At 37.8% G+C, this 25,737-nt stretch overlaps 1 protein-coding gene across 2 annotated transcripts in view; it reads left to right on the top strand.

Annotated features, from left to right (window-relative positions):
- The first annotated feature begins 12,725 nt into the window (after positions 1-12,725).
- EDN3 (endothelin 3) overlaps positions 12,726-25,737 on the top strand; it is a 34,808-nt gene continuing 21,796 nt past the window's right edge. The window contains exons 1-3 of one of the 2 annotated variants that reach the window (XM_074210371.1): positions 12,726-12,882; positions 13,004-13,281; positions 14,273-14,588. In XM_074210371.1, coding sequence (XP_074066472.1) covers positions 13,230-13,281; positions 14,273-14,588 — 368 coding nt within the window. In that variant the 5' untranslated portion in view covers positions 12,726-12,882; positions 13,004-13,229. Of the gene's footprint in view, positions 12,883-12,954; positions 13,282-14,272; positions 14,589-25,737 lie in introns of those variants that run through there. The other variant, XM_074210372.1, reaches the window with a different exon arrangement.

A 25,737-nucleotide genomic window follows, 5' to 3' on the forward strand; every position in this document is an offset into this window, starting at 1 on the left:
CATAAGTATAGTCATAAACTTCCTTAGTTAGAAATACTCAAAAAGAACTGGAATTCACCAACCAGATTTTTTAAGAAAGGGAGTAGTATTGGTGGCAAGGCAGAGAAAGGTGTACTGTTCAGGAAGTATAATATGACTAGCACAAATGACTGGAAAATATCATAGAGATAACCTAACCCCCCAATCTCCTCATTTTAGAGATGGAAAAATTGAGACCCAAGGCAAAAGAGTAGCTTTCCAAAACCATTTTTGTCTAATTTATGACAGAACCAGGATCACAGTGCTGTGTTCTTTCATATACTCCATGAAGCTGGGGCAGAGAATTTTTTTAAAGTGGGGATGAGGGCTCTGTAGATAAATTCTGTCTAATTCAGATATGTCATTAAGATCAACTCAAGTAAAGGAGAAATTCTTTATGGCCACAAAGAAAACTAACATTTTGATAACTAAAAATATTTCATCAAAAAACTAAAGGTGCAGAATGCACTTTTAAAAATAAAACCACCAGTTTCTTAACTCTCTGAGAAGGTAGAATAATATAGTGGAAATTATACCGTATGTAGAATAAGGAGCCTTGAGTCCCATTCATAGCTCAGCTCCTTATTAGAATTAGTTACTTAGCATCAATAAGTTTTAAGTTTCCTCATCTGCCAGATTGAAAGACTTGCTAAAAGCATCAGTAGTGTATCCCATAACCCCTATTATTGAAGGATGTTTATTGAATAAATTAGTGAATGATAAAAGTGAGGAAGCCACTTATAGAGATAGAAACAGATTTAGAGCTAGAAAGAATCTTATTAGTCTATTCCCATTATTTTATAAATGAGGAAACTGAGACCTACAGAGGTAAAATAAGATTCCTAAGGTCACCTAAGTGATGCAGTGGATAGAGTGCTGGGGTTGACAATTTCTTGAGTTAAAATCTGGTCTCAGATACTTATTAGTTGTATGATACCAGGCAAGTCACTTTATCTTAGTTTCCTCATCTGTAAAGTGATCTGGAGCAGGAAATGGCAAACCACTGCCCTTTTTGCTAAGAGAACCTCAAATGAGGTCATGAAGAGACAGGCATGATGGACACAACTGAACAATAGCAAACTTCTGAATCTAAATCTGGACCTCTTTACAGAGTGTTGTCATATAGAACATACAGCATTGAATATCAGAACCAGAAGGAACCTCAGGAATTGTCTGAGGCTAAGGTTGGTAGATTATGTGATTTGGGGAATTCTGAACTATAATAGGGTTGAAGTTCATCAGTATCTCAATATCAAAACTTCTGTATTGATTAGCAGTTAGCTAAAACCTAAGAGTGTATATTATACTTCCAATCTGGGTTAGATAGGGAGACCTAATCTAAAAAAATGAAATTAAATATTTTTTTTAATGAAGGACTTTTATCACATAATTTTCAAAGTTCCTTTTAGGTCTGATGTTCAAAGCTGTATGTTCTACATGTTCAATGTTGTAACATGCAATGGAATAGAATATTAGATTTAGAATCAAAAGCTGTTCAGTAGTATCTGACTCTGTGGCCACATTTGGGGTTTTCTTGGTAAAGATACTGGAGTTTCTTTATGATTTTCTACTTCCTTCTACAAGTCATTTGACAGATATATAAACTGAGGCAAACAGAGTTAACTGACAGGACCACATAACTAGTGTTTGAAGTTGCATTTGAGCTCAGGAAAATGAGTCTTCCTAACTATGTCACAGAGCTGCCCCTACCTGTACCATTAAGAAGACTTGGACATAAGGGTGGAGCCAAGATGGCAACAGGGGAAGAGCCTCTCCTAGGTGTTCTCTCCATAATATTTCAAAAAATCATAAAATTGACTCTAATTAAATTTTAAAGAGACAGAACCCACAGAGGGATCTAGTAAGGCAATTCTCCAGACCAAGGTAACCTGGAAAATAGAGTAAAGGCTCCATTCCATGGGGTTGGAGGGGCAGCCTGCCAGAGTGAAGGAACTGTAGCCTCTCAGAGGCAGCCCCAGGGTGCCTGGGAGCTGCAGCTCATGGCAGCGGGGCAGTTTCCTGATCTACACTCCGGGGAGCATCAGGCACAACTTGGAAGATCAGCAGGGGACCTCTGCCACAGTGAGCAAGTGAAGTCCAGCCCTCAGGGCACTCATTGAGCAGTTGTGGCCTTGGCAGCCCAGATCTAGGGAACAGAAGCAGGCAGAGTCTGTACGCAGGAGCCTCCAGGCAACTGAGTCTTGTGCTCAGCCTACCAAAGGTAGGGGAGTGGAGAGAAACTTCCGAGGTCTGTCCTCTGTCTCTGGAACAGGACTCTGGGGCTCTGACCTCTTTCAGATCCTGATCACAGTCTAGGCCCCCATAGAACAGTGGGCCCCTCCCACCTCAGCCCCATGGCAGAGGGGTACGCTTATGATCATTCACAGACCAGGAGGGAAGACAGAGCTTCATACACTGAGATCCTTTTTTTGGGGGGGGTGTCCCAATAATACTCAAAAGCTCAGGAAGCACCCCAAAACCAGGCACAGGCTGGGGAAATGAGTAAACAGAGAAAAAAGAGGAATACCATTGAGAAATACATTGTGTATGACACCAAGAAAGCTCAAAATATTCAATCTGAAGATGAGGAAGTACAAGAAAAATGGAAATTGGGCTCAGGCTATGATGGAGCTCAAAAAATATTTTGAAAATCAAGTAAGGAAGATAGAAAAAAAATTGGGCAAAGAAGACCTGGACATAGATGTTAGCCTTTCCACTTATTAGTTGTATAACTTTGGGCCTGTATGATCCTCAGTTTTCTCATGTATAAGATAATGGGGTTTGACTAGTGCATCTTGAAGAGTCCTTCCAGCTCTAAATCTGTTTCTACTCTGACCTTCTCTGTTTTAAGGGTCTTCCCAATTTTGTCATTCATGCAGTCAATAAACACTTATTTCTTGTTCCATGGACCTCACACTGAAGATACAAAGGCATTTTTCCTCAAGGAACTTAAACTTCACTAGGAAGAAATAACATTTACACAGAAAATGAAATTTAAAATAGTTACAAAGTAACTGAAAAATATTTCCTGGGGAGGAAACCATCAACCAGAATGATCAAGATAAGCATTGTATAGGAGATGGCACTTGAAATAAGCAATGGAGGTAATTTGGAGTTCTATCTAAACAATGGTGGGGAAGAGAGAGTGCATTCCAGGCCTGTGGAATCCTTTGTGCAAAAGATGGGGAATGGAACCATCATATTTAAGGATAGTAAGCAGGCCAATTTGGCTGGCGCAGTGAGCAACATAAAGGAAATTCATTAGAAATGTTAGAATGGAGTTAGAATGGAGTCTGACTGTGAAGGACTTTAATTGCCAAACAGCAGAATTTTATTTTCTCTTAGAAGCAAGAGGCAGTCATTAGCTTCTTGAGCAGGGAGTTACATGGCCAAACTAGATTTATAGGACTATCAGTTTGAAAGTCATGTGGAAAATAGGATGGTGAGAAGAGAGACGAGTTAGGAAGACCTATTAGGAAGTCTTTGCAATGATACAGACAAAAGGTGATAAGGGTTGGAACTAGGAGGGTGGCTTTGTGAATAGAGAGTAGTGTCCAAATTTGAGATGCAATCCCAAGGTAGAACAGACATGATAACAACTGATTGGATATGAGAAATAAGAGAAAAGGCAAGAGCTGAGAAAAGCAGAAATTCTATGAGAATTAGGATGGTGCCTGGTATTCTTCATTTTTCTCATCCCCTTCTGTTATTAAAATATACCTATTCTATATTATGTTTAGGTTCAGGTAAAAAATTTTATGATATAATTTTAGTTCAGTTTTTTTCTGGTATTACCTCTTCCTGAATGTTCAGCAGCAAATATATTTACATTCCCTCTCAAACACAGGAATTTTCAAGAAAACCTCAAATAAAAAGCAGAGGAAGTTAGTGGGAGAGTCTATTGAAGGTTTCTGGGAACTAGTTCACCTACTTTGCTAAACAGACTGCTAGATTTTCTTTAATTTTAGTCTGACTTCCTGCAGGTTCCAATTACTCTGAATTCATGATTAATTGAAAGGGCTGAAGTCAAACAAGCTTGTCCATTACACATCAATTACAGAATTACATGAGGTTATAGCGTCCCATACATCTCCCCAAACCATTTATACTGCATTACTCCTGAGATAAGGAATAGAAAGTTGGGATACCCAAACTTTTAGGTCCAATTCCTGGCTTCAAAAAGTCTTGTCTTATTCCTTGGAAATGAAACTCCACTGTATTTCTCCTGTTCTCTTTTTGTACCCTCTGCATTCACTATGCATTAGTTTGATGTTGACTTATGAAGGAACTTGTCTGATTTGAATAACATGGAAATCTATGACTGCTGGTAATTAGCCAACATATCACAGAAAGCCAGGCATTCCATCTGTGGGGACTGAATCTCAGAGATGGTGGAAAACTACAGAATGTATTACATTACTCTTGCTTAGATTCATTAAAAGACTCACACACATACCATAAACCAACTCTGGGAATTCATAATAAATATGAAGAGAAAACTAGAGAGATAATTGCTTCAATATTTTGAAGGATCTGTGAATTTAATCAGTTTTAATGCTCTTATCTACTATTCAGATTTAAACTCCCTGCCCTGGATAGATTAGCAAATGATGTTCATGAGCTGAGGTGACCCCCAGAATTCATTATCTAGTGGCCACTCCTCTGGATAAGAGATAGATAGCCATACCAGCATTTGAAATCTTTCCAACTTAGTAGAATTTGCCATGACTTTAACACTGTTGTCATAGCCTTACAGAACCCTAAGGTCATTTCCATGCTAGGATGAGACCTCAGACAAAAGACTATGAGCAAGGGATGCTCCCCTAAGATAAAATTCAGGAAAATTTCTCAAGAAAGTTGTTGCTGGTCAAAGTGTATGAAAGACACTTATGCAAAGTATATGAAAGACACTTCCACAAAACGATATTTGTTAACTTAAAGGGGTGGGAGAGAGGGAGAGAGAGAGAGAGAGAGAGAGAGAGAGAGAGAGAGAGAGAGAGAGAGAGAGAGAGCTGTAGAGACTTGTGAATAAGTTAAGTCTTGAAGGAACTTTAAGGACCATCCAATCTCACAGTTATTTTACAGATAAAGAACCTGAAGCCAAAAGAAAGGAAGGAATTTGCTCAAAGTCACACAAAATAGTAATAGAGCTCAAACTAGAACTTAGGAGTCTCCTGAGACTTACCAAATCCAGCATTTTGATCTCTACCCAAACAAGATGAAAAATAAACAGAAATACTGAAGCATTTGCCTCTAGATAGAAACAGAAGTGTCTATAAATAATTCTTTTTTTAAAGTGTTTGGGTGACAGAAATAGATAAGGATTAGTTTATTTTCATTTTTAGAGGTATAAAAACTACAATCAGATAAATCACATATGAAGAAAGGATATGACCTATGGACATATAATATTGGAAGGACTATTCTAAGAGAGAACACTTATACCTTGTTGGAGTTGCTGTGAATTGGTCTAATCATCCTGGAAAACAATTTGGAATTATATCCTTATTTTGTGGATCCAGGGCTGGGCATATAGCCCCCAAATATCAAAGACAAAAAGAAAGGTCCCAGATATGATGAAATATCCATAGCAAAACTTTTAATGGTAGGAAAAAACTAAAAACAAAGTAAGTGATCACATTGGGAATAGCTGCATAGTCTTTGGAATAGAATTTGGTGGAATAGTACTACATCATAATAAATGACATATGTACAGAGAAACTTGGGAAGACTTGTATGAATTAATACAAAGTGAGATAAGCAGAATCGGAAGAATTATGTATAAATCTATCTATGTATATATATCTGCATTAATGTAACTGAAAATAACACTAAAAGGCAGCTGTACTAAAATTAAATACAATGAGAAATCTTGCATTCATAGAACAAATGATGAAATGCATATTCTTCCTCATGTTAGAGAAGTGAAACTTTATGAATGAAGAATGTCATATACATGATCAGACAGTGATATACTGTATGGTTGATTGTGCATAATTATCTTAATACGAGGGGGATTCAGTGATATATAAGTGCATATAAGTGTGTATATTTATATATATATATATATGTATTCATGAATATACCCACTCCTAAAGACACACACATATATATTATATATATATATATATATATGTACATAATGTACATACAGGGAGAGAGAGAGAGAGAAATAACTGTTAGTAAAAACAAAACAGGGCAACAAAATTTTTTAAAAAATTCATTAGACCAAGGAGTCAAGGGGGGGATTCCTAACCTGTGTAACTTTCTATTCTAACAAGAATTTGGGGACACAGCAATTACAATGCATTAATTGAATATATAATAATGTGTCAGATGAGTGTTGAGGTTTAAAATTCAGAAGCTATTTATGATTTTTGTCTGGAGGAGAGGTATGTTACATGTTACAGAATTTAGAAAGATTAAAACTTTTTAAAAAATCATGTTTAAAAAAAATGAGTCTGTCATTTCTCATGATCTTTCATCAAGGAAAATGGGAATTAGGGAAGTTGGTAAATTAAGAAGATAATTGTTTTTCATCAATATGAAGGAGAAAAAAACCCTGGAAATTATTAACCTGTCACATGAATTAGTAAACTCTGTGCTCATGTGTTAATGTTGTTATTCTTAATCCCTAGTTCTGCTAATTTGAAAACTATATTGAAATATAGGTTGTGTGTTTGGTTAGAAGTCAACTCCCTCAAGATAACAGTTGTAACTAAAACATTTTTGAAGAAAAAACTGAGTAAGCAAAGGCTATGGGTTAGGGAAAGGCCTATTATCTCTATAATGTACTGTGCCCTTTGCATGACAAAAACACATGGAGACATTCTTAGTTAATAGAATGTAAACTTCTTAAGGGAAGAGACCATATTTTTTTTTTTTGTATGACTAGTATTTGACATAATGCAAGTCCTCTTTTAGCTTTATGGTCAATTTTCCATCATCTATATCCATGAGAAGATAACTACAATGGAAAACATTATACATGTGAAGAGTTTGAACTGAGTAGAATAGACAGTAAACACTGTTTAAATTCAGTGCACAGTACTATATACTAAACTGAACCTAACATCTTTCCCCTTGAACATCTTTCTTTTGACTTGGTGATGTTTGGTTCTTTCACTCACCTGTTATATTATCAATTCTATTGATACTGCCTTTCCAAGAGCTCCCATATCTGTCCCTTCTTCTTTATTCCCAATTGCTACCACTCTAATATCAACTCTCATTATCACTTGCCTGGATTGTTGTAATACCATTCTAATAGGCTGCCCTACACCCATATTCTCCCTAGCCATACTTCATGCAGTAGCTGCCACACATCTTTATGCACAAAGTTGTTTATCATTGATGTCTTCAAAATTTTGTAATGATTACTAGCTATCTACAAGGTAAAGTTCAAACTCATTAGCTTATAATTACAGGTTCTCCATGGTTAGATGCCTTCCCATTTTTCCAGCATTATTGGATTTCCCAAAGACACTTGTACATGACTTGAACTTCTTTGCTGTCTTCATAAACAGAGCATCTTCACTCAGACTGTTCCCTATGCTTGAACAATGAATCGTCTTCACCTCCTCTGCCTAATCGATTCTTCTCTAACTTGTAAATCCCAATTGAAATATATTCTCTGACAAATGTGTTTGCTATCATGGATCTCATAGTAGCATTTTTCTATGACCTTTAATTATACACTTATTTTGTATTTTTAGCATTTGATAAAGCAAATGTTTATTAAATACTGCTATGCCAGGCAGTGTGCTGTACATTGAGGATTCAAAGACAAAAGTGAAACAGACCTTGTCCATATTCTATCAGGAAAAATTACATTTATACATGCAAGTATATTCAAACCCTATGTAAAAAGATCAAAATATTTAATAAATAACTAGGGCAGGGGAGAATGTGAGCGGGACACATTTTTAAACTTAATCTGCATTATTAAATTTCTCCATCATTTTTTTATGTCCAGACAATCAACAAAACAATAGATTAAAACTCGATTTGTAGCTTTTGCTGAGGTATAAATGCTCACTGAAAATTTAACAATGGGTTTTCTCCAGTTGCCTCCAGCTCTGTCCCTCATAAATCCAAATTGTTTTCAGAATGTGTGAACCAACTCCACAATCAATCAGCATTGCTGTCTTCCTATATTCCCTCCCACACTAATTCTCCTTTGGTTTTAATTTACATTTCTGTTATTATTGGTGATTTGGAGTTAACAATTTGAAGTTTGTATTTTGAGAATTTCTTGTATTGTTTGACTACTTATTTATTCAAAAAAATAGCACTTGGGTTTTCCTTTATTATTGAAGCAAATATAATTCCTTATAATCATACTTTTTCAATGCATTTAAAATGATTATCTTATTTAGTGTTTATGTGGATACTTTGTGGAATCTGAATGCCATGTTTTTTTTTCTTCTCTCAGACCATGCCATCTTCCTTAAACACAAACAAATAATGATTTTGAAGTAGAATTCAATGTACTTTTGCCTCCCATGGTTAAAATCTTCTAGAAAATTTAGGTTTAAGATGATTATAATGAATGTTTGGCCTTTACATGGGGAGCTCCAATTGATTTTGTCTTAAAATGTAGAGTTTAGCACCCAAATCTTAAGACTGAAGAAACAGACCAATAAGATGAATAACAACTGGAAGTTTTGTACTGGTGCTGGGAGTGTCAAGATTGTAAGGGAAATTGAGGAAGGCTAATTATTTAAGGCCAAACCAGGTGTGATTCTGAATGAAATTCATTTTTATTGGAAAGATCCTTATGTGAAGAAATATCTTTGAGTGGTAGAACAGTTTTTAATTGAAGGGAAGAAGGAAGGAACAAAAGAGGAAGAGGAGAACAAAACATAATTATCAATTTGACACATATCTCTTCAGAGTTTGCAAATCAAATCACTTCCCATCTGTTCTCCACAATACCATGATGCAGACATAGAAGGTATTATTATTATTATTATGTCCATTTAATAGATGAAATTGAGGTGTCAAATGGTCTTCTCAGAATTACAATGAATGAAAAGAGAATTAACAGTAGAGGATAATATCACTTGCCAAATGAATGATATGACCAATAAGGGAAGCACCACTTTCCTCAGCACCCTCCCTTTGCCTCTTTTCCCTCCATTTTCAATACCTGGGGCAAAGTCCTATTTTATATTATTATAAATTATAAATTATTATATTTATTATAAACTTCAGCCTATTATCCAACAGGAATATTACTAGAATCAGTGAATTCCTAAAAATAGAACTCCAGGGAGATAGATAGTTCATTGGTTCTATAATATTATAGACCATGCCTTACTGAAAAGATGTCAAGATGATTTTTTTCCTATGTGTTCTTGATAGGGGGAAGTGCTTTCTGGACACATGATGTTTCTGTCTATTTGCATTTCAGTTTCTTATTCTTGTTCTTCTCCTTTTCCTTACCTTCCTCCTCCTCATCTTCCTCCCCATTCTACTCCTCTTTCTCCTTCTCCTCCTTCTCCTTTCAGCAAGAGTTGGAAGATAGGAGAGTAAGTGGAAGGTCACAGAATTATGAGACTTCATTAAATATAAACCCTTCTACATTCATTTTATAGCTGAAGACTAGGTTAAACAGCTTTCTCAGTTCATGCCAGTACTGAGTAACAGAGATTAGATTCCAATAAGGGAGTGGTGGTAAGACCACAGGATTTCAATGAGGAATTTATTGGGGAAAAACAGGATAAGACTGTCAACTAGTATGTTTTCCTTAGATGAAGTTTTTTTCATTGCCTCTTTTCCTTTACCCTCTTATACCCATAGGTAGCCAGGCAAACAAGCTAGAAAAGGTAAGTCAACCATGGGGTTTTGATCCAAGTAGCAGGGCCATAGGGAAACATAATGCAAAACTTTCAGTGTTTTTGAGTAAATTTCTTGAAGAAAATTTTCTCAGAGTATATTCTCCCCCTTTGGGGACTTGCAGCAGAAAGACCACTAGACTAAACACCAAACCTAGGTTCAATCCCAACCCTGTCACTAGTTGGTTATATGGTCAGTAAGATACTTAATTTCCCTAACCACCAAAATTATAAATACCAGTATTACCTACTTAAAAGAGTAGTTGTGAGGGTCAAATAAGATAATGTTTGTAAAACTGCAAATTTTAAATTACTCCATATGATTATTATTATAAGCCCACTAAGTAATACAATAGAAAGAATGCTGGTTCTGGAATCGGGAAGTCTTGAATTCAAAACCAGGAAGAGACACTAATTGTTAGACCTTAGCCAAGTTACTTTTTTTTTTTTTGACTAGGAAAAGAGGCTCCTTTCTTCTTTTTTTTTCCTCTCATGCCTTAATCACTGAGATATCCTAAGGGTCTTACTCTTCCAACAATTTCTTCTTCTTTTTGAAAGAGATCATCCTTAGCCTCTTTACCTCATCTCTTTCTTGCCCACCCTTAATGACTGAATTGATGTTGCCTCAGTCAACTGTGACTTAGGAAAAAACTAACTTTAAAAAGTTCTTTCACTGCATCCACAGCCATCTTCAGTCATCCTGATCCATATCTCACCAATGGACCCAGATGGATGTGGAGGAGAAAGTAAGGGCACTGACTTTGCACAGCAGCCCCTTCACTTAAATCCAACTCTCTTGTATGTCATGGCATCACATCCCTGATGTCAGATTCCTCTTGGAGAATGAAGGAAAAAAAAACCAAAACCATAATCAACAGCAACCGTTGCTTGCATGTTGTCTCTCCTATTAGACTGTTAACTCCTTGAAAACATGGATTGTCTTTTACCTCTGTTTCTCTAGAGCTTATCATAGTGCCTGGCAAATAGTAGGTTCTTAATAAAAGTTTATTGACTGGAGGACTATTATTATATAAATTCCAATATAGTATATACTTGTCTAAAACCAGATAAATGCATTTCTCAAAGCCACTTTTTTGGTGGGGAGGGTTTATCAGGAAAAATTATAATAAATGTGACAGATAGAATTTGAATGTCTCTACTCTTTGATACTAAATTCAGTACTTACCACTGTAGCAGGTTCAAAAGAAAAAAGGATAATTTCTTTCCCTATTAGTGCATATATTTAGAAGTGATCATGAAAAACAATCATTCCTTTACAATTTCCAACTTTTTTTAATTGCAAAAAAGGCAGTGGAATTTAATGACTTTGCATGTTTATGTTTGCTTATTGTGACTTATGAATCAACAGAGAAGTTGTTTCAGTTCTCTTGTCTTCAGCTTCAACTGGTCTTCTTAAGCCATCAGAGGTATGCTTTGTTCTTGCCATGTGTGAAAACGTTGATTCACAGCAGGGCTTCCACTGCACGAGACCCATCTGAAACAGACAGAGGTGCTGTTTTTTCTGAGTTTTGTATAAAATTGCTTTATAGCCATTACTGTGATGAGAATGAAAAAAAATTACATAAAATCCCAGAAAAATCAGATCTGTTTGCCTGATAAGCACAGTGACTGGTACATAATAAGTCCTTCATAAATGCTTCTTGCCTTTCCTTGGTTTGTAAGCACATTAGGGGATATAGTTCTTAAACTACTTCCCTCCAGAATTCAGAAGAAAGTGTGTTGTAACCTTCAAATATTATCAAAATCAGTGTTACCATGTTATCATTACTTTGTTCACCTGTTCTCAAGGTGGAAAACTTATTTTATGTTTGTTTGGATGAGTGTGGGATAGGCTAGCATAGTGTTTCTCATATATTATGCTCTTAATAAATGTTTGTTGATTAAATTGAAATGCAGGGGCAGAGTAACAAAATTTGGGCATATTTTACTCTTGCATTTTGGATTAAATCAATAATCATCTGGGCAGAATCTATAGCTTTCTTGGAAATGAAGGTAATCTTTAACACAGATTCTTAATCTGGGTCCTGAGACTCCTAAGAAGTCAGTGGAAACATTTGTAACTGAACTCAGAATTTTTAATATCTTGATAATTGTGACTTCTAAAGGTTTCTTTTGGGATCCTAAGTATTTTATTTTATGCATTTAAATTTTATTTTATGTATTTAAAAACATTACCTGAAGGAGCCATAGGCTCCACCAGGTTGCAGAAGGTGTTCATGACACAACAGTGAGTAAGAACAGTACTCACCAGAGTTTGTCACTCTGCTTTTCCCTGGCTGAACCCAATACCACTTGGATGACTGATTCCAAGGGCCTTTTGAAATTGTCATTGCCTTATGTAAACACCAGGTATGCCCTTGGAGAAATAGGTGAACAAAGAAATCGGTTTTTCTTAGGTGTGGAATTCTATCTATGACACTACGGCTACACCTTAGGTTAAATCCTGGAGCATCACTTTAGCAGGGAAGAGTGCAGGTTCGATGTCTGGATTTTCTAAATTTAGGGATCAGTATGTTGTGAGGGACAGAGCTTTGGATCTCCATCCAGAAGATTTGAATCTTATCACTTCCACTGTTTTCTTATCTTTAAAGGAGACTGGATTTTCCAGGTTTCCTTATCTTAATTTAAGGAGGCATTGGATTAAATGATAGCAAATGTTGCTTAAACTCATTCCTATGAACAGTGTAACCAGTTGACTCGTGTGTGTGTGTGTGTGTGTGTGTGTGTGTGTGTGTGTGTGTGTGTGTGTGTGTCCTTCCGGCAGCTGTCTCTGCTCAGACCCCCCGGAGCCCCCGCCCCCTTTCCCAGGCTCACTGTGCGGGAGAAGCACCGGGCCTCCAGTTACCAGTGTTTCCCCCTCCCACTCTTCCAACTCTGTTGCCCTCATCGTGCAAGCCCGCCGAGTCCCGGAGGCAGCTGTCCTGGCAAGCTGGGAGGCGGCCGCGGGTGCCCCCGACTTTAAGACTCTGGTTGAGGCTTCAACTCATCCTTGGGGGCGGGGGAGGTGAGAGTGAGAGGGTGTGTGTTTGGGGGCGATAGGGAGGGACGGAGAAAGGGGGGTGGGGAGAGAGGGAAGAAAAGGAATATTTGCAGAGCGGCGAAGAAATGAGCAACTTCTTCTGAAGGTTTCATATGACGACTTCAGCGCCCTCCTGGGTTGATTCTGGACTCAGAGAGTCGGCACATATCCGTCTTCTCCGGACTGGCTCTAATCACATCTGGATCCCAAGGGCATTGGTGCGCAGCGGAGCCCCCGGGTGCTCCGCAGCCTCCTGCGAGGGGCGAATTCCCTCAGTCCGGGGCATTTCCCCCGCTTCCTCTGACTTGGTGCCCATCGGCTGATTGGGGTTCATGGAGCTCGGGTTGTGGTTCCTCTTTGGACTTACAGTGACCTCCACCGCAGGTAACTGAGCCTAGGGTAGCATACTCTCCTTTTCTCTTTCTTCCCTCCAATGTATACATAGAGAGAACAGCCTTCCCCGCCCCCCCCCGCCCCCCACTCGTCACCTTGGGTAGCTCCGGTTCATTGCGGGGAGTGGGACCAGGGCGCGGGGGACTGGGAGGGCAGACCCGGTGTGGAGAAGGTCTCTTTTGATTCCCCGAGTGGCGGCGAAAACTATTTTATTTGGTCTCAGTCTACTAAGCTAGGGCAACCGTAGAGAAACTTTGCTTTGAGGGGAGAGAGTGGTACAGATAGAAACTGCCTTCCCACTGCCTCTGAAGCCGGGCCAGACAGCTCCTTGAGATCTCCTGGAGAGAACCCCTCCCCCGTGCGGCCAAACCTGGGAAACTTATCCACAAGTCGGAGGCCCGGCGGCCAAATGGGTCAGTTTTGGGAGCTGTCCCCGAGCTGGGCCGGGGTGCCTGAGGACTGGGGTGGACTTCTCCTCTGCCAGACAGGTGGAGCACTCCTCGCAGTAGGGGATGGAGAGCTACCTCTAGGAGGGGAGACACTTCTGGGAGAAAGAGGAAGGTATAAGGTAGGATAGGAACGCCTAGGGGAATAGGTTGAGAAGAGAAAGGACCTCGTCTTCTGGCAAGAGTTTCGGGATGAGGAGAAAAGAAGGGGAAATATATACATATATACATATATACATATATATACATATATACATATATACATATATACACCCACAGACACAGACACACACATACACATGAAACAGAGACAGAAAGAGACAGAGCGAGAGCGAGAGAGAGAGAGAGAGAGAGAGAGAGAGATATCCTCAAGAGAGGTAATTAGGGGACAGAAGAGAGATGAGGCTGAGACTGTAGAACACTGTGGAATCCTGGGCAGGGGACGGAGATGTTTCTGGGAAAGCAGGTCGTACTGCTCTCAGTGGCAGTGAAAGGTAGAGTGAGAGGGGCTTTGCAGCTTTCTCTCTGTCCTGCAGGATTCTTACCTCCGACAGCAAATCGCCCGGAGCCTGGGGTAGCTGGAGGGGGCGGGGGCCCCAGGGTTCCCGTCGCCCGGGAGAGCGATGGAGAAGAAAACGAAGTAGTTTCTGTTGCGACGATAAGAGAGCTGAGCCTGACTGGAGTCGGGCAAGACAAGGGTTCGGGCCAACCCAAGGAATCGAGGCAAGCATCAGTGGGGGAAGGAGAGAGCCCTGGACGCAAGAGAGAAAAGCGTTGCACTTGCTACACTTACAAGGACAAAGAGTGCGTGTACTATTGTCACCTGGACATCATCTGGATCAATACACCCGAGTAAGTGAGTTGCTCTGAATTGGGAAGCACGGGCGGGGACTGACGGTTTGGATCCCAAAGTGGTCAGACGTTGACGGACTGAGGTATAGACTAAGGGTCTAGACTTCAGGTTTCAGTATTCTTTCTAGTGTGTAAGGTTCTCCTAACTGTCCACCAAAAATAGTTTGAAACAGAAACAAAAACTTGTTTGCATCCTTGACCTTGTCTAGATCTCACCAGAAACCCTGCACTCTGTTATATATGGGATCTCCTTCCAGGCTTTGACTGTTTTACTAAGTGTTTGGCCCCTCCCAACAGTCCTTAGCTGTCTGGCAGAGGCAGGCTCCCTGGGGGCCCAGAAAATAACTCACTATAGTGGGAAGCTTAGTCCCTTCCCTTATTCATTTGGGAGGCCCCTGGGTATCGGAGGAGAAATTCAATCTCCAAGTTTCTGGTCCAGTGGAAGGGTGAGACCTGCCTTCAAGTGAAATGCAACTGAGTAGGAGGGGGTTAGATACCTGATAAGTCCCTCTAAGCCTCTTTTCTGAGAAAGAGGAAGTCCTGAAAGCTATCTCCTGTCCTAGAGGGTAAGTGGTGCCTTCACCACTCTTGACCCTGGGGAAGCTCAAATGGTTTTTGAATTCTTTGAAAGGCAGCCTGCCATCCGGCACATGGAGCACAATCAAGGCTGTGGAGTGAAGGAATGAATCGGAGTTAGCCACTCAACATTCTGGATCTCTAAGTGTGTGTTACTCAATCCGGATATAATTCCATGAGAGCATCTGGACTGCCTGATATCTGGGCTAGTCACCTTTCTTCAAAAATGCTTTTGCTTAAGATAATAAGATCATCGATTGAGAATTTAGAGACCTTAGAAATCATCTACTTCAACTTACTTTTAGAAAAGGAAATTGAAGTCCAGAGAGGTTGACTTGTCCCAGGTCACATAGGGAGTAAGTAGCAGAGTTTGGAACCAAAGATATGATTGCAACTAATTATTTTCACTATACCTACATTCCATCTTCTGAGTCCCAAAAGGAGTCACCAACAAGGCAGCTCCCATATGGTCATTCATTCAACAATCATCTATTAATTGCTTATGTGAACTGCAGATACAAAGATAAAACAATGCTATGTTCTTAAGGAACTTGCTTAAACACTATTGGAAAGAAATACTATAGAAAATTAAATGTAAAATTGATATAATGTAGTTTCCAGGGGGAGGATACTAGGGCCTGGAGCAAAAACAGCATACTATGACTAATATTATGAGAAGTTGGAAGCTGCAAATGGTGGAATCTAAGAGTTTGCCTCAGTCTTTATTTTCTTGGTGTTTTAGGAAAATTATTTTTAGAATCAGAAATCTAGCTTTAGGTTCCAGCTTTGTGTGATTGGTAAATCTGTTGACTTCTCTAGGTTTTAGAGTCCTCTTTTTTTAAATAACGAGGTTAGAATTGACTAACTATGATTCTGCCAAGAATTAAGATTCTATGATTCTTTTTTCTCTTCAACACTCATTGCATTTTTCTAAAAATCTCAACTATTGAAGATCTAGCTGGGTTGCCTCCTATTTGTTTTTCTTTCCTAGTTGTAGTTATGAGGATTCTTAAGTCTGGGAAACCCTCTTTAGTGTTCTGCAGTTCAAAATTGTTTGTTGTTCAGAGTTACACCAGGCCACAAGCATTATTCAACTCATTTGTAGATAAGAAAACTAAGGCATGAAGATTTGTAGATGGCATATCCTACATGTCGATTTTCTAGCTCTGAGCATAATTATTATGCTACACTATCTCTTCTATGTGAAAGCTATGGGAAAAGGGGCAATGGTGAGTCCAATGCCTTCACCCCACTGGTTCACACCCCTAATGTGTGTGCATTTGTATATGTGCATTGTTGAGGATGGGAATATCTAGTATTTCTAGTCTGGCTTTGTAGAAATATGCTTTCTTGAATACATAGAATTTATCTGAACCTCCTTGGGACCTTTATTTCCCCTAAAGAATTAATTATCTTTGTAATTCCACCTTCTATAAGAAGCCTTTCCTACTCCCTCTTAAGTCCAGTGCCTTCCCTCAAAGCTTATCTCCAATTTATCCTTTATATAATATACATTTTACATAACTAATAGTACATCATCTAGGCCCGAGCACTCTGTCCATTGGGCTACCCACCTGTCTGCTGGGAGAAGAACAGAGTGTAAATAAAGACATAGTCCTTTACTTGATGGGGCTTATGAACCAGGAGGGAAGTTGATATACTTGAACAACCATAATACAAATGACACAAGTTGAAGGGAAAAGTTGCTATTGAATGTGGGAAGGCTTCTTGAATGAGTTAGAATTTGAGTTGGGCCTAATGTTTACATTTGCACAAATTCCTAGTATCTCTAGTTTATAATGATTTGGGTGAGTCTTATTACTCACAATTTTGGGACCAAAAATGTTCACTGACCTACTGGAAGGTGGAGGAAGAGAAAGAGATTCTATAGTTCTCTCTCAGGCCCTTAAAATGACCCAAGGTTGTTGTGCTTATAATTCTTCTTTTAAATCCAGACTAAATCTTCCTCTTAGATTCTTTTCTCCTTTGATTTTTCATTTTAATCTGATTTTACTGTACTTTCAAGGCTAGATAATTTCAGATATATGGACAGTTGGTAGAGAATTGGACCTGGAGTTAGGAAGACTTGAGTTCAAATATGACTTTAGACTCTCTTAGTTGTATGACCCTGAGCAAGTCATTTAACCCTGTCTACTTTGGTTTCCTCATCTGTAAAATGACCTGGAGCTAAGGAAATGGCAAACCATTTCAGTATACTTACCAAGAAAATCTCAAATGGAATCATGAATTGTTGGACATAAATGAAAAATGACTAAAGAACAACAGCAAACAAGCAGCAAAAATTTCCTCTACAGTATTGGTGACAACCCCATGACCACTGTTGAACTATTTTGACAAATAAAATAGGATTGGTAATATTTATAGTGTTTGGTGAGGTTTAAAGGATATAATAAATAGAGAGCAAGCTGGTATGTATCAATTGCTTGTACTACCACAGTAAATGCCACCAATTTCTCAAGGTTATTGTTATAATTGTTTTTATTTTACCCAATTTCCAAGTATCTGGTGTTGAATCTCTCCTTTACTGGGGTTAGGCTAGTAGGTTCTGCTGAAATTTTTATTAATGAGAATAGTCTCATATATAATGAGTATAGTGGACCCATAATCCATAATTGGAGAATAATTTTTATTGCAGGAATCTGATTACTAGCATAAAAATGTTGGAGCATAGGTAGCATTACCCTAGCCTGTCCTGTCCTTCCTAAAGTGAAATGCTTCTCTTTTCTAAGTGTCACAGATAAGCAATTTAATATTAGTCAATATTTGTTATTGTTATTCTGTCTATAGGCAGAGCTAGTTGTTTGGAAGTGGAATCCTAATGCTAGGAGAAGGGATAAGGAATTGAAGAAATCTATATTCATTTGAATTTTTTATTAGCATTTATATCCTCTGGTTTTCTCAAATGCACCTACAGGGGAATAAGTTTAATAAAGTCATAGAGAGTAAACAAATGCTCAGTGGTGTGTTTGAAATCTTGTTTTTATCATTTCAAGTCATCTTCTTATTGCCTGAAATAAAATCACCAATCAGTCAATGAATAATTAACAAACTTTTATGTAACATCTACTCTGTGCCAGCCACTATGATAGGCACTGAGGAGTTGGTTCATAAGGGAAAACTCAATAGTTTTTTTTAAAAAAGTTGATTTGCCTCTGCCCTGACTGTTCTTCTCTTTTAAATATTGGACAGCAATAACAAAAATAAAAAAAAAACCCATTTACATAGAGTTTTAAGGTTTGCAAAATACTTAATGTATTATCTCATTTCTTTTATTTGCTTTTTTGGTTTTGGTTTTGGTTTTGGTTTTTGCAGGGCTACAGGATTGTGACTTGCCTGAGGTCACACAGCTAATAAGTATCAAGTGTCTGGTCAGCTAGGTGATAGAGCATTGGCCTTGGAGTCAGGAGGACAGGAGTTTGAATCCAGTCTCAGACACTTGACACTAACTCCCTGTGTGACCCTGGGCAAGTCACTTAACCCTGATTGTCTCCTATGCAGGGCCATCTCCAGTTGTTCTGATTCATATCTGGCCACTGGATATAGATAGTTCTAGAGAGAAAGTGAGACTGGTGACTTAGCACAGCACCTCCTCATTCAAATCCAATTCATGTGCTTGTCATGATATCACCTCCCTGAATATCACGGTCTCCCTCAAGAATGAAGGACAAACACTATCAACTTTCTGAATTCAAATTTGAACTCAGGTCCTCCTGACTTCAGGGTCATTATTCTATCCATTGCACAACTTAGCTGCCCCCTTGATGTATTATCTCATTTGATTTTCACACTATCCCTGTGAGGTAGGTACTGCAGATATTATTATCCTCGTTTTACAGAGGAGGAGACTGAACATAGCTAGTAAGCATCTGAGGGAAGATTTGAACTGAACTCTCTTCAGAATATCACCTAGAAAGTGGTCTAAAAGTCACTGTTAGCTAATGAGTTTCTTGAGGTATAGAATCATACTAGCTTGAACTGTTTTTTGAAATGAGGTAAAGTTACTTCCATCAGAATTCCTTTCTCAGTGGCTGGTTCTCTGTTTAATATAGTGATTCATAAATTAGGCAAGGACTCAGTCCTACCCTTAACATTAGTAATGAGAAGACACTACTATCAGAAAGATTCAGGAATGTACATAGGGATGGACAGAAAACTTGGAGTGTCACTGAAAGTTTGATGAATTGATTAGGGAGTCATTCTCTTCCCTTCCCCCAAAATTCTTCACCCCTCATCAGGTATTCATTAATTTCCAGTCAATTGGTTTAGTAATGTGCTACTTTCTGGACAGGGTGTTTACTAGACTATCAATTGGGCTACATTTTTTTTTTTTTTTTTTTTTTTTTTTTAGCAAAGCAGTCACACAGCTAGGCATTTATTAAATGTCTGAGACTGAATCCAAACTCAGGGTTGGATTTGAACTCAGGTCCTCTTGACTCCTTGGCTGGTGCTGTATACACTGTGCCACCTAGTTTTACACAGAATTCTTTTTTTTTTGCAAGGCAATGGGGTTAAGTGGCTTGCCCAAGGCCACACAGCTAGGTAATTATTAAGTGTCTGAGATCGGATTTGAACCCAGGTACTCCTGACTCTAGGGCTGGTGCTTTATCCACTGCACCACCTAGCTGCCCCACACAGAATTCTTAACTTAGAGATTATTAACTTTTAAAAATACATTTCAATAACTTTCAATATAATTGGTTTCTTTTTTATATATAGTTATCTCTTCTACATTGAGTGAGTTAGGGATATAGTGCCCCCATGATCTAGAATATCTATTTTGGGCCCTCCCTTTGTAAAGAAGTCTTAATTTTATCTTTTTTTTTGTTTGTTTTTAGGTTTTTGCTAGGCAATGGGGTTAAGTGGCTTGCCCAAGGCCACACAGCTAGGTAATTATTAAGTGTCTGAGACCGGATTTGAACCCAGGTACTCCTGACTCCAGAGTCGGTGCTTTATCCACTGTACCACCTAGCCGCCCCATTATCTTTTTTCTTTTTATGGGGTACTTTATGGTAAAATTTGGGTTATGTAGTCATAGACTATATGTGGGATCAATGTTAAGGAAAAATATTATACATGTATTTTATGCATTTCTGAGTTTCTAAACTTTTCCTTTGTCATATGATGGCTTTCATATTTTGTCTGTAGCTTCTGTAAAACTCTCCAAAAATTCTTATTTAATTTCTTCTGCCAATCTGTGATATATTGAAATTATGATGGGGGAAAGTTGTGCTGTAGAAGGGATAACTATTTTGTTTTATGAATTTATTCTGAGAAGGGTTTCATAGCCATTTCCTGTCTGCCAGAGCTTGCTAATTTTCCCCCTTCCTTTCCACAGTCTCCTTCCCATTCCTCCTTTTCCCCTCTCTATCCCTATATCTCCTTCTGCTTTTTTTTTGTCCATTTCCTTTATTCTTACTTTGTCACATTTCTCATTTAGCAATTGACTTAGATCATGGCTCAGCCTGTAACTTGCTACTATGAGCTTGGATGAGGCTTTTTCCTCTTTTGGACCTTCATTTTCCAGTCCTAAAAGATGAGAGGGCTGGACAAGGTCTCTTCTAGCACTGTCAGTTACGATCTAATGAATAAGGAAGACAGTAGGTTGAGAGTTTAACTTATTCAGTTGAAAAAGATATTTTGTCTTTTACAACAGGAAAAAGAAGAAAAGAAACTAATAAAACATATTTAGCTTTAATTTAAAAAATTCTCCCCTGCAAAAGCTTCCTGCCTTACTATCTTTTCCATGCTGTGAGAAAGTAAAGGAATCCTTTCTGACATTGTTAGATGCTGGACTATATTCCAAGTATCAAGGGTGGCGGAGCCCTAGAAAGGCCCTTCTTGTCAAACTGTTTTCCTAGTTTAGGTCTGAAATTTCACTTTTAAATTTATTCCTTTGGGAATAAAGGTCAGAATCTTCTTCTAACTAATTTCCTAGTTAATGAAACAGATTGATTCTTGTTCTACTGGGATTAGAACATGGTAACTAGGGGAGGTAGGGTCAACATTACTGACCATTCTCTGATGGAAACTCCTTTCTGGGTTTCTGTCACACTGCTCTTTTGGTTCTTTTCCTATGTCTGATCTTTCCTTTTCAAGCTCCTTTGTTGTACTATCGTTAATATGATGTCCTCTAACTATGAATACATTCCACATCTCCATCTTGATTTATTCTCTCTCTTTACACAGTCTCTTTTGGAGACCTCATTAAGTCATATAGGTCTAATTCTCATCTCTTATTCAATGAATTTTAGCATATATCTGTATCTATATACCATTCTAATCTCTTGAGCTTTAGATTCACATTACTAACTTCCTATTGGACATGTCAAACTGGATGTCTTCCCAAACACAACATGTTCCAAACAGAACTTATTCCTCTTGTCCCCATCTCTAAACTCATCCCTCCTCCAAACTTCCCTATTTTTGTTGAGGTAACCACCATCCTTCTAGTCCTCCAGAACTGCTTCCTTGGAATCATCCTTGACTTCTCCCCTTTTCTTATCTCATATGTAATTAGTGGCCAAGTCTCTTGGAGTCTTATCTCCACAATATTTGTCCTCACCTCTCAAACCACTACAATTCAAGCACTTTTCATTTCTTGTCTAGATTATGTAGTTTTCTAATTGGTCTCTCAGCCTCATCTCTCTTTTCTCAATCTGTATTCCACATATCTTCCAAGACAATTTTCCTTGACCACATCAATCCTTCATTCAATATACCATAGTGACTTCTTTTTACTTGTGGGATAAAACAAGCAGACAAAAAAATCCATTGGCATTCAACAAATTTTTACTCTTATTATATATTATATGCTTCCACAAATTCTGTTCCAGCTAAACTAGTCTCACTGTTTCTCACATATAACATTCTATCTGTGGTCTCTGTTGTTTTTCCATTGACTGTTCCCCATACCTGGAATGCACACTTTCTTCACCTCCCCCCTTAGAAGTCCCGACTTCCTTAAAATCTCAGTTCTAAGGCTACTTTCTATATGGACTACAGCTGCTTATGTTTTCACCATTCTCTATCTTTGTCTCCATATAGATGGGCATATATATATATATGTATATATATTCACATGAATACATTTATTTGTATATCTATCATGTTTTGGACATACCTACATATGTACATGATGTTTCTCTAAACCAGCAAGGTACTCTGTTAAGCTCCTTGAAGGCAGAACTGTTCCATTTTTGTCTTTAAAAATCATCTTGCTTGGGGTGGCTAGGTGGCACAGTGGATAGAGCACCGGCCCTAGAGTCAGGAGTACCTGAGTTCAAATCCAGCCTCAGACACTTAACAATTACCTAGCCATGTGGCCTTGGGCAAGCCACTTAATCCCATTTGCCTAGCAAAAACTAAAAAAAGATCATCTTGCTTAGCATAATACCTGTGCTTAAAAAGTGCATGTTGATTGATACAAAATGAGCTCCATAAGGACATCATGGACCTTACAATCTGGTGAAGGATAAGACTCAAATACAATTATAATACATAATAATGTATGATAAAATTAACCTAAAAAAGAGATTACACTTGAAATTGCTAAGAGACTGTGAGAGAACGGAAAGGAAAATTATTACTTTAGAGATAGTCTAGTGGAAAATTAAGACTGGGATGCCATATACCAAAGACAAATTTCACTGATTTCAAAATATAATGTCAGGATAACTTTGTTTCTAAATATTGTGTGGTAATGGAGAAACTTAGAATTAGAAAGAACTGCTTTTTAGCTCTGGTAATTATAGATAGGCATTTAACCTTATGTCAAGCTGTTCCTTTCCAATCTGTTCCTTTCCAATATTTTGGCCAACTCAAAGAAGTCTAATTCTTCTTCTATGAAACAGATCTTCAAATATTTGAAACTCTTCTCATTTATCTCTTTTTCAGGTAAAGTATCCCTGTTTCCTTCAAATGATCTATATCTGTTATGAACTTCATGGTCTTCTCAATCTTGATTGCCTTCCTCTGGATGTTTTCTTAGAAGGCATTTAACCACTCTGACTACCCTTAACCTTATCTGGAATGTAGGTCCAACAAGATTTCTAGTATCTATTTTAATGTCTTTAATAACAAAAGCAATTTGTTAAATTTCAAAATGCTGTAGAAATGAGAGTTATCATTGTAAGTTTCTAGGAAAAAAAACAGAGTACCTTGCTGGCATATATACCTATCATATTTGCAGAGCTGAAAAAATTCTGGGGGGTTTAGTGGGCTGTAGCTCCATATAAGTCAGTTGTATAGAGTGGCACCCCCCCCCCCCAAAGCTAATGAGATCAAAGGTTTCAATTAATGATGCCTGCATATTGTTGAGGAAAAATGAAACAATAGTCTTATTGTACTCTGTTCAGTTTATAGGATAGAATATTCAGGGGAGACAAAACTGACTTTAAAGTCTAGGATCATAGATCTGAACTGTAAGGAATCTCAGATTGTTTCATCCAATGCTGTCTTTTTACATGTGAAGGTATTGAAATCTGGGATGATTAATTGGCTTGCCCAAAGTTCCACAGGAAATAAGTATCAGAGGCAGGATTTGAACGCAAGTCTTCTAATTTCAGAACCAATGATCTGAACCAGAACATTGTGCCATTTTATTCAGAGGGCTTATTGCATGGAAGAGAGATTACAGTTGTTCACTGTTGCTACAGACAGAACTAGAAGCAATGGCAGAAAGTTGCAGAGGGGCAGATTCTGCTTTATGTAAGGAAAACAACTTTCCAACAATAACAACTGTTCAGAAGAGGAATGGATTGTCTCAAGAGGTAGAGCTTCCCCTACCAATGGATATTTTCAGAGAACAGATGCTGGATAACTGTATATCAGGAAAATTAAATGATTCCTGCCTAGGTACGAATTGGGCCTTATTTTTCCTGAGATTCCTTCTATTTCTAAGATCCTGGAATTTACTGAAATCTTGTACTTGGTAGATACTTGACATTTAATTGATTTTTTTAACATGAGAACAAGAAAGGAATCATCATCTTTGTTCTGCAATTATATAACATTTTGTGTGCATTCATATAGATTAGTCCCACAGGAAAAATGAAAAGCAAAACTTCAATAAAACCATAGTATGGCATCTATCCACAATGTTGCTCAGGGATAGATATGAATAATGCATATGGTGATATTTCTGGGCCTGATAATAAAACACAACAAAGTCTAATAATTATAGCATATTAAGATTTGCAAGGAGTTTTACATATATTCTTTCATTTGAACCTCATAGAATTCTTAGGAAGTATCTTGATTTCTTAGAGTGGAGGGTCAAGGGGAACTGGGGCATCATTCTTGTAAATTCAAGTGTTTGTTCTCAAGGGTACCCAGATAGAAGATTGTAGATGGCTAAGTTCATGTCTATAACCACGGCAAGTAGATGAACAAAAAAATATTCTCCTAGTGATATCATGGTAGTAGTATCATCTTTGTCCTCAGAATAATAGAATCTTTTTGTGGTAAGGAAATTTTAAAAAATCTAATTTGATCTCTTACCCCATATATGAATCCTTTCTATAATACCCTTGTCAGGTCTTCTGAATATTTTTGGAGAGAAGTTGGTCACAATTTAATGAGACACCTTTTAGAACAGTTGAACAATTCTTGTAAGAATAATCTCAAAGAGGGTTTTCAAGAAAAGGCTAAATGACCACTTTTCTGGAACTTTGTAGATAAAATTCTTTTTTCAGTTATGAGTTGAAACAATGATTTGGATTTTTAAAGTTCTTTCTAACTCTAAAATAGGATCAAAGGTTCATAAATTTAGAGTTGAAAGGGAACTTAGAGGCCTTATAGATATGAAGTTGAGGTTAAATGACTTGATTAGGATCTTCCAGCAAGAAGTATCTTCGAGGAAGGCTTTGAACCCAGATCTCTCTGATTCCAAGTCTAACTCTCTAATCATTCTAAATCCAGTGTTTTTCCAGTAGTTATATAGTTTCCAGTTATATAGTTTGCTGACCACTTTCTCTTCCTCATACACTAAGATAAAGATAGTTGTGACCCAAGTTGTTCACAAATTGTGGCTGTTAATAACTTAAAATGTACAGTTTAATTTTCTATTTACCCATTCTTCATTCTTTACCTATTCCTATTCCTTCACTCAACACAGTAAAAGCTGATCTTCTTTAAGCAAAATACCCAGGAAATGGTAAGTTATAGTTAATTATGTCTGGCTATCTGGAAAGACTTGTGATAGCTTCTTTTGTTTTTGAAACTCATTCTACAATGAATGATTTTGCTTTTTCACTTAGAAAATATAATAGAGTTCTCATAATAGAATCTTGGGACACAAGGAAATAAAGGCATCTATCCTTCATTAGAAAGAAGGCTTAGAATAAGGATACCTGGACAATTAATTAACTAACCTACTAACTAAATAACTAAGTAATAAGAGCTTGGTAAAGTCACCTAGTTTCTCTGGGCAACAACTCATATTATTCTCCTCTTAGGATTATTGTGAGGAAAGCATCAGTAAAACAACCAACTATGGAATAAATATTTATTTCTTTTGGTATTGAGTATCTTGACAATTGTCAGGCTAAGAATT

The sequence above is a fragment of the Macrotis lagotis genome, chromosome 1, assembly GCF_037893015.1.
Source record: "Macrotis lagotis isolate mMagLag1 chromosome 1, bilby.v1.9.chrom.fasta, whole genome shotgun sequence".
Taxonomy (NCBI): Eukaryota; Metazoa; Chordata; class Mammalia; order Peramelemorphia; family Peramelidae; genus Macrotis; species Macrotis lagotis.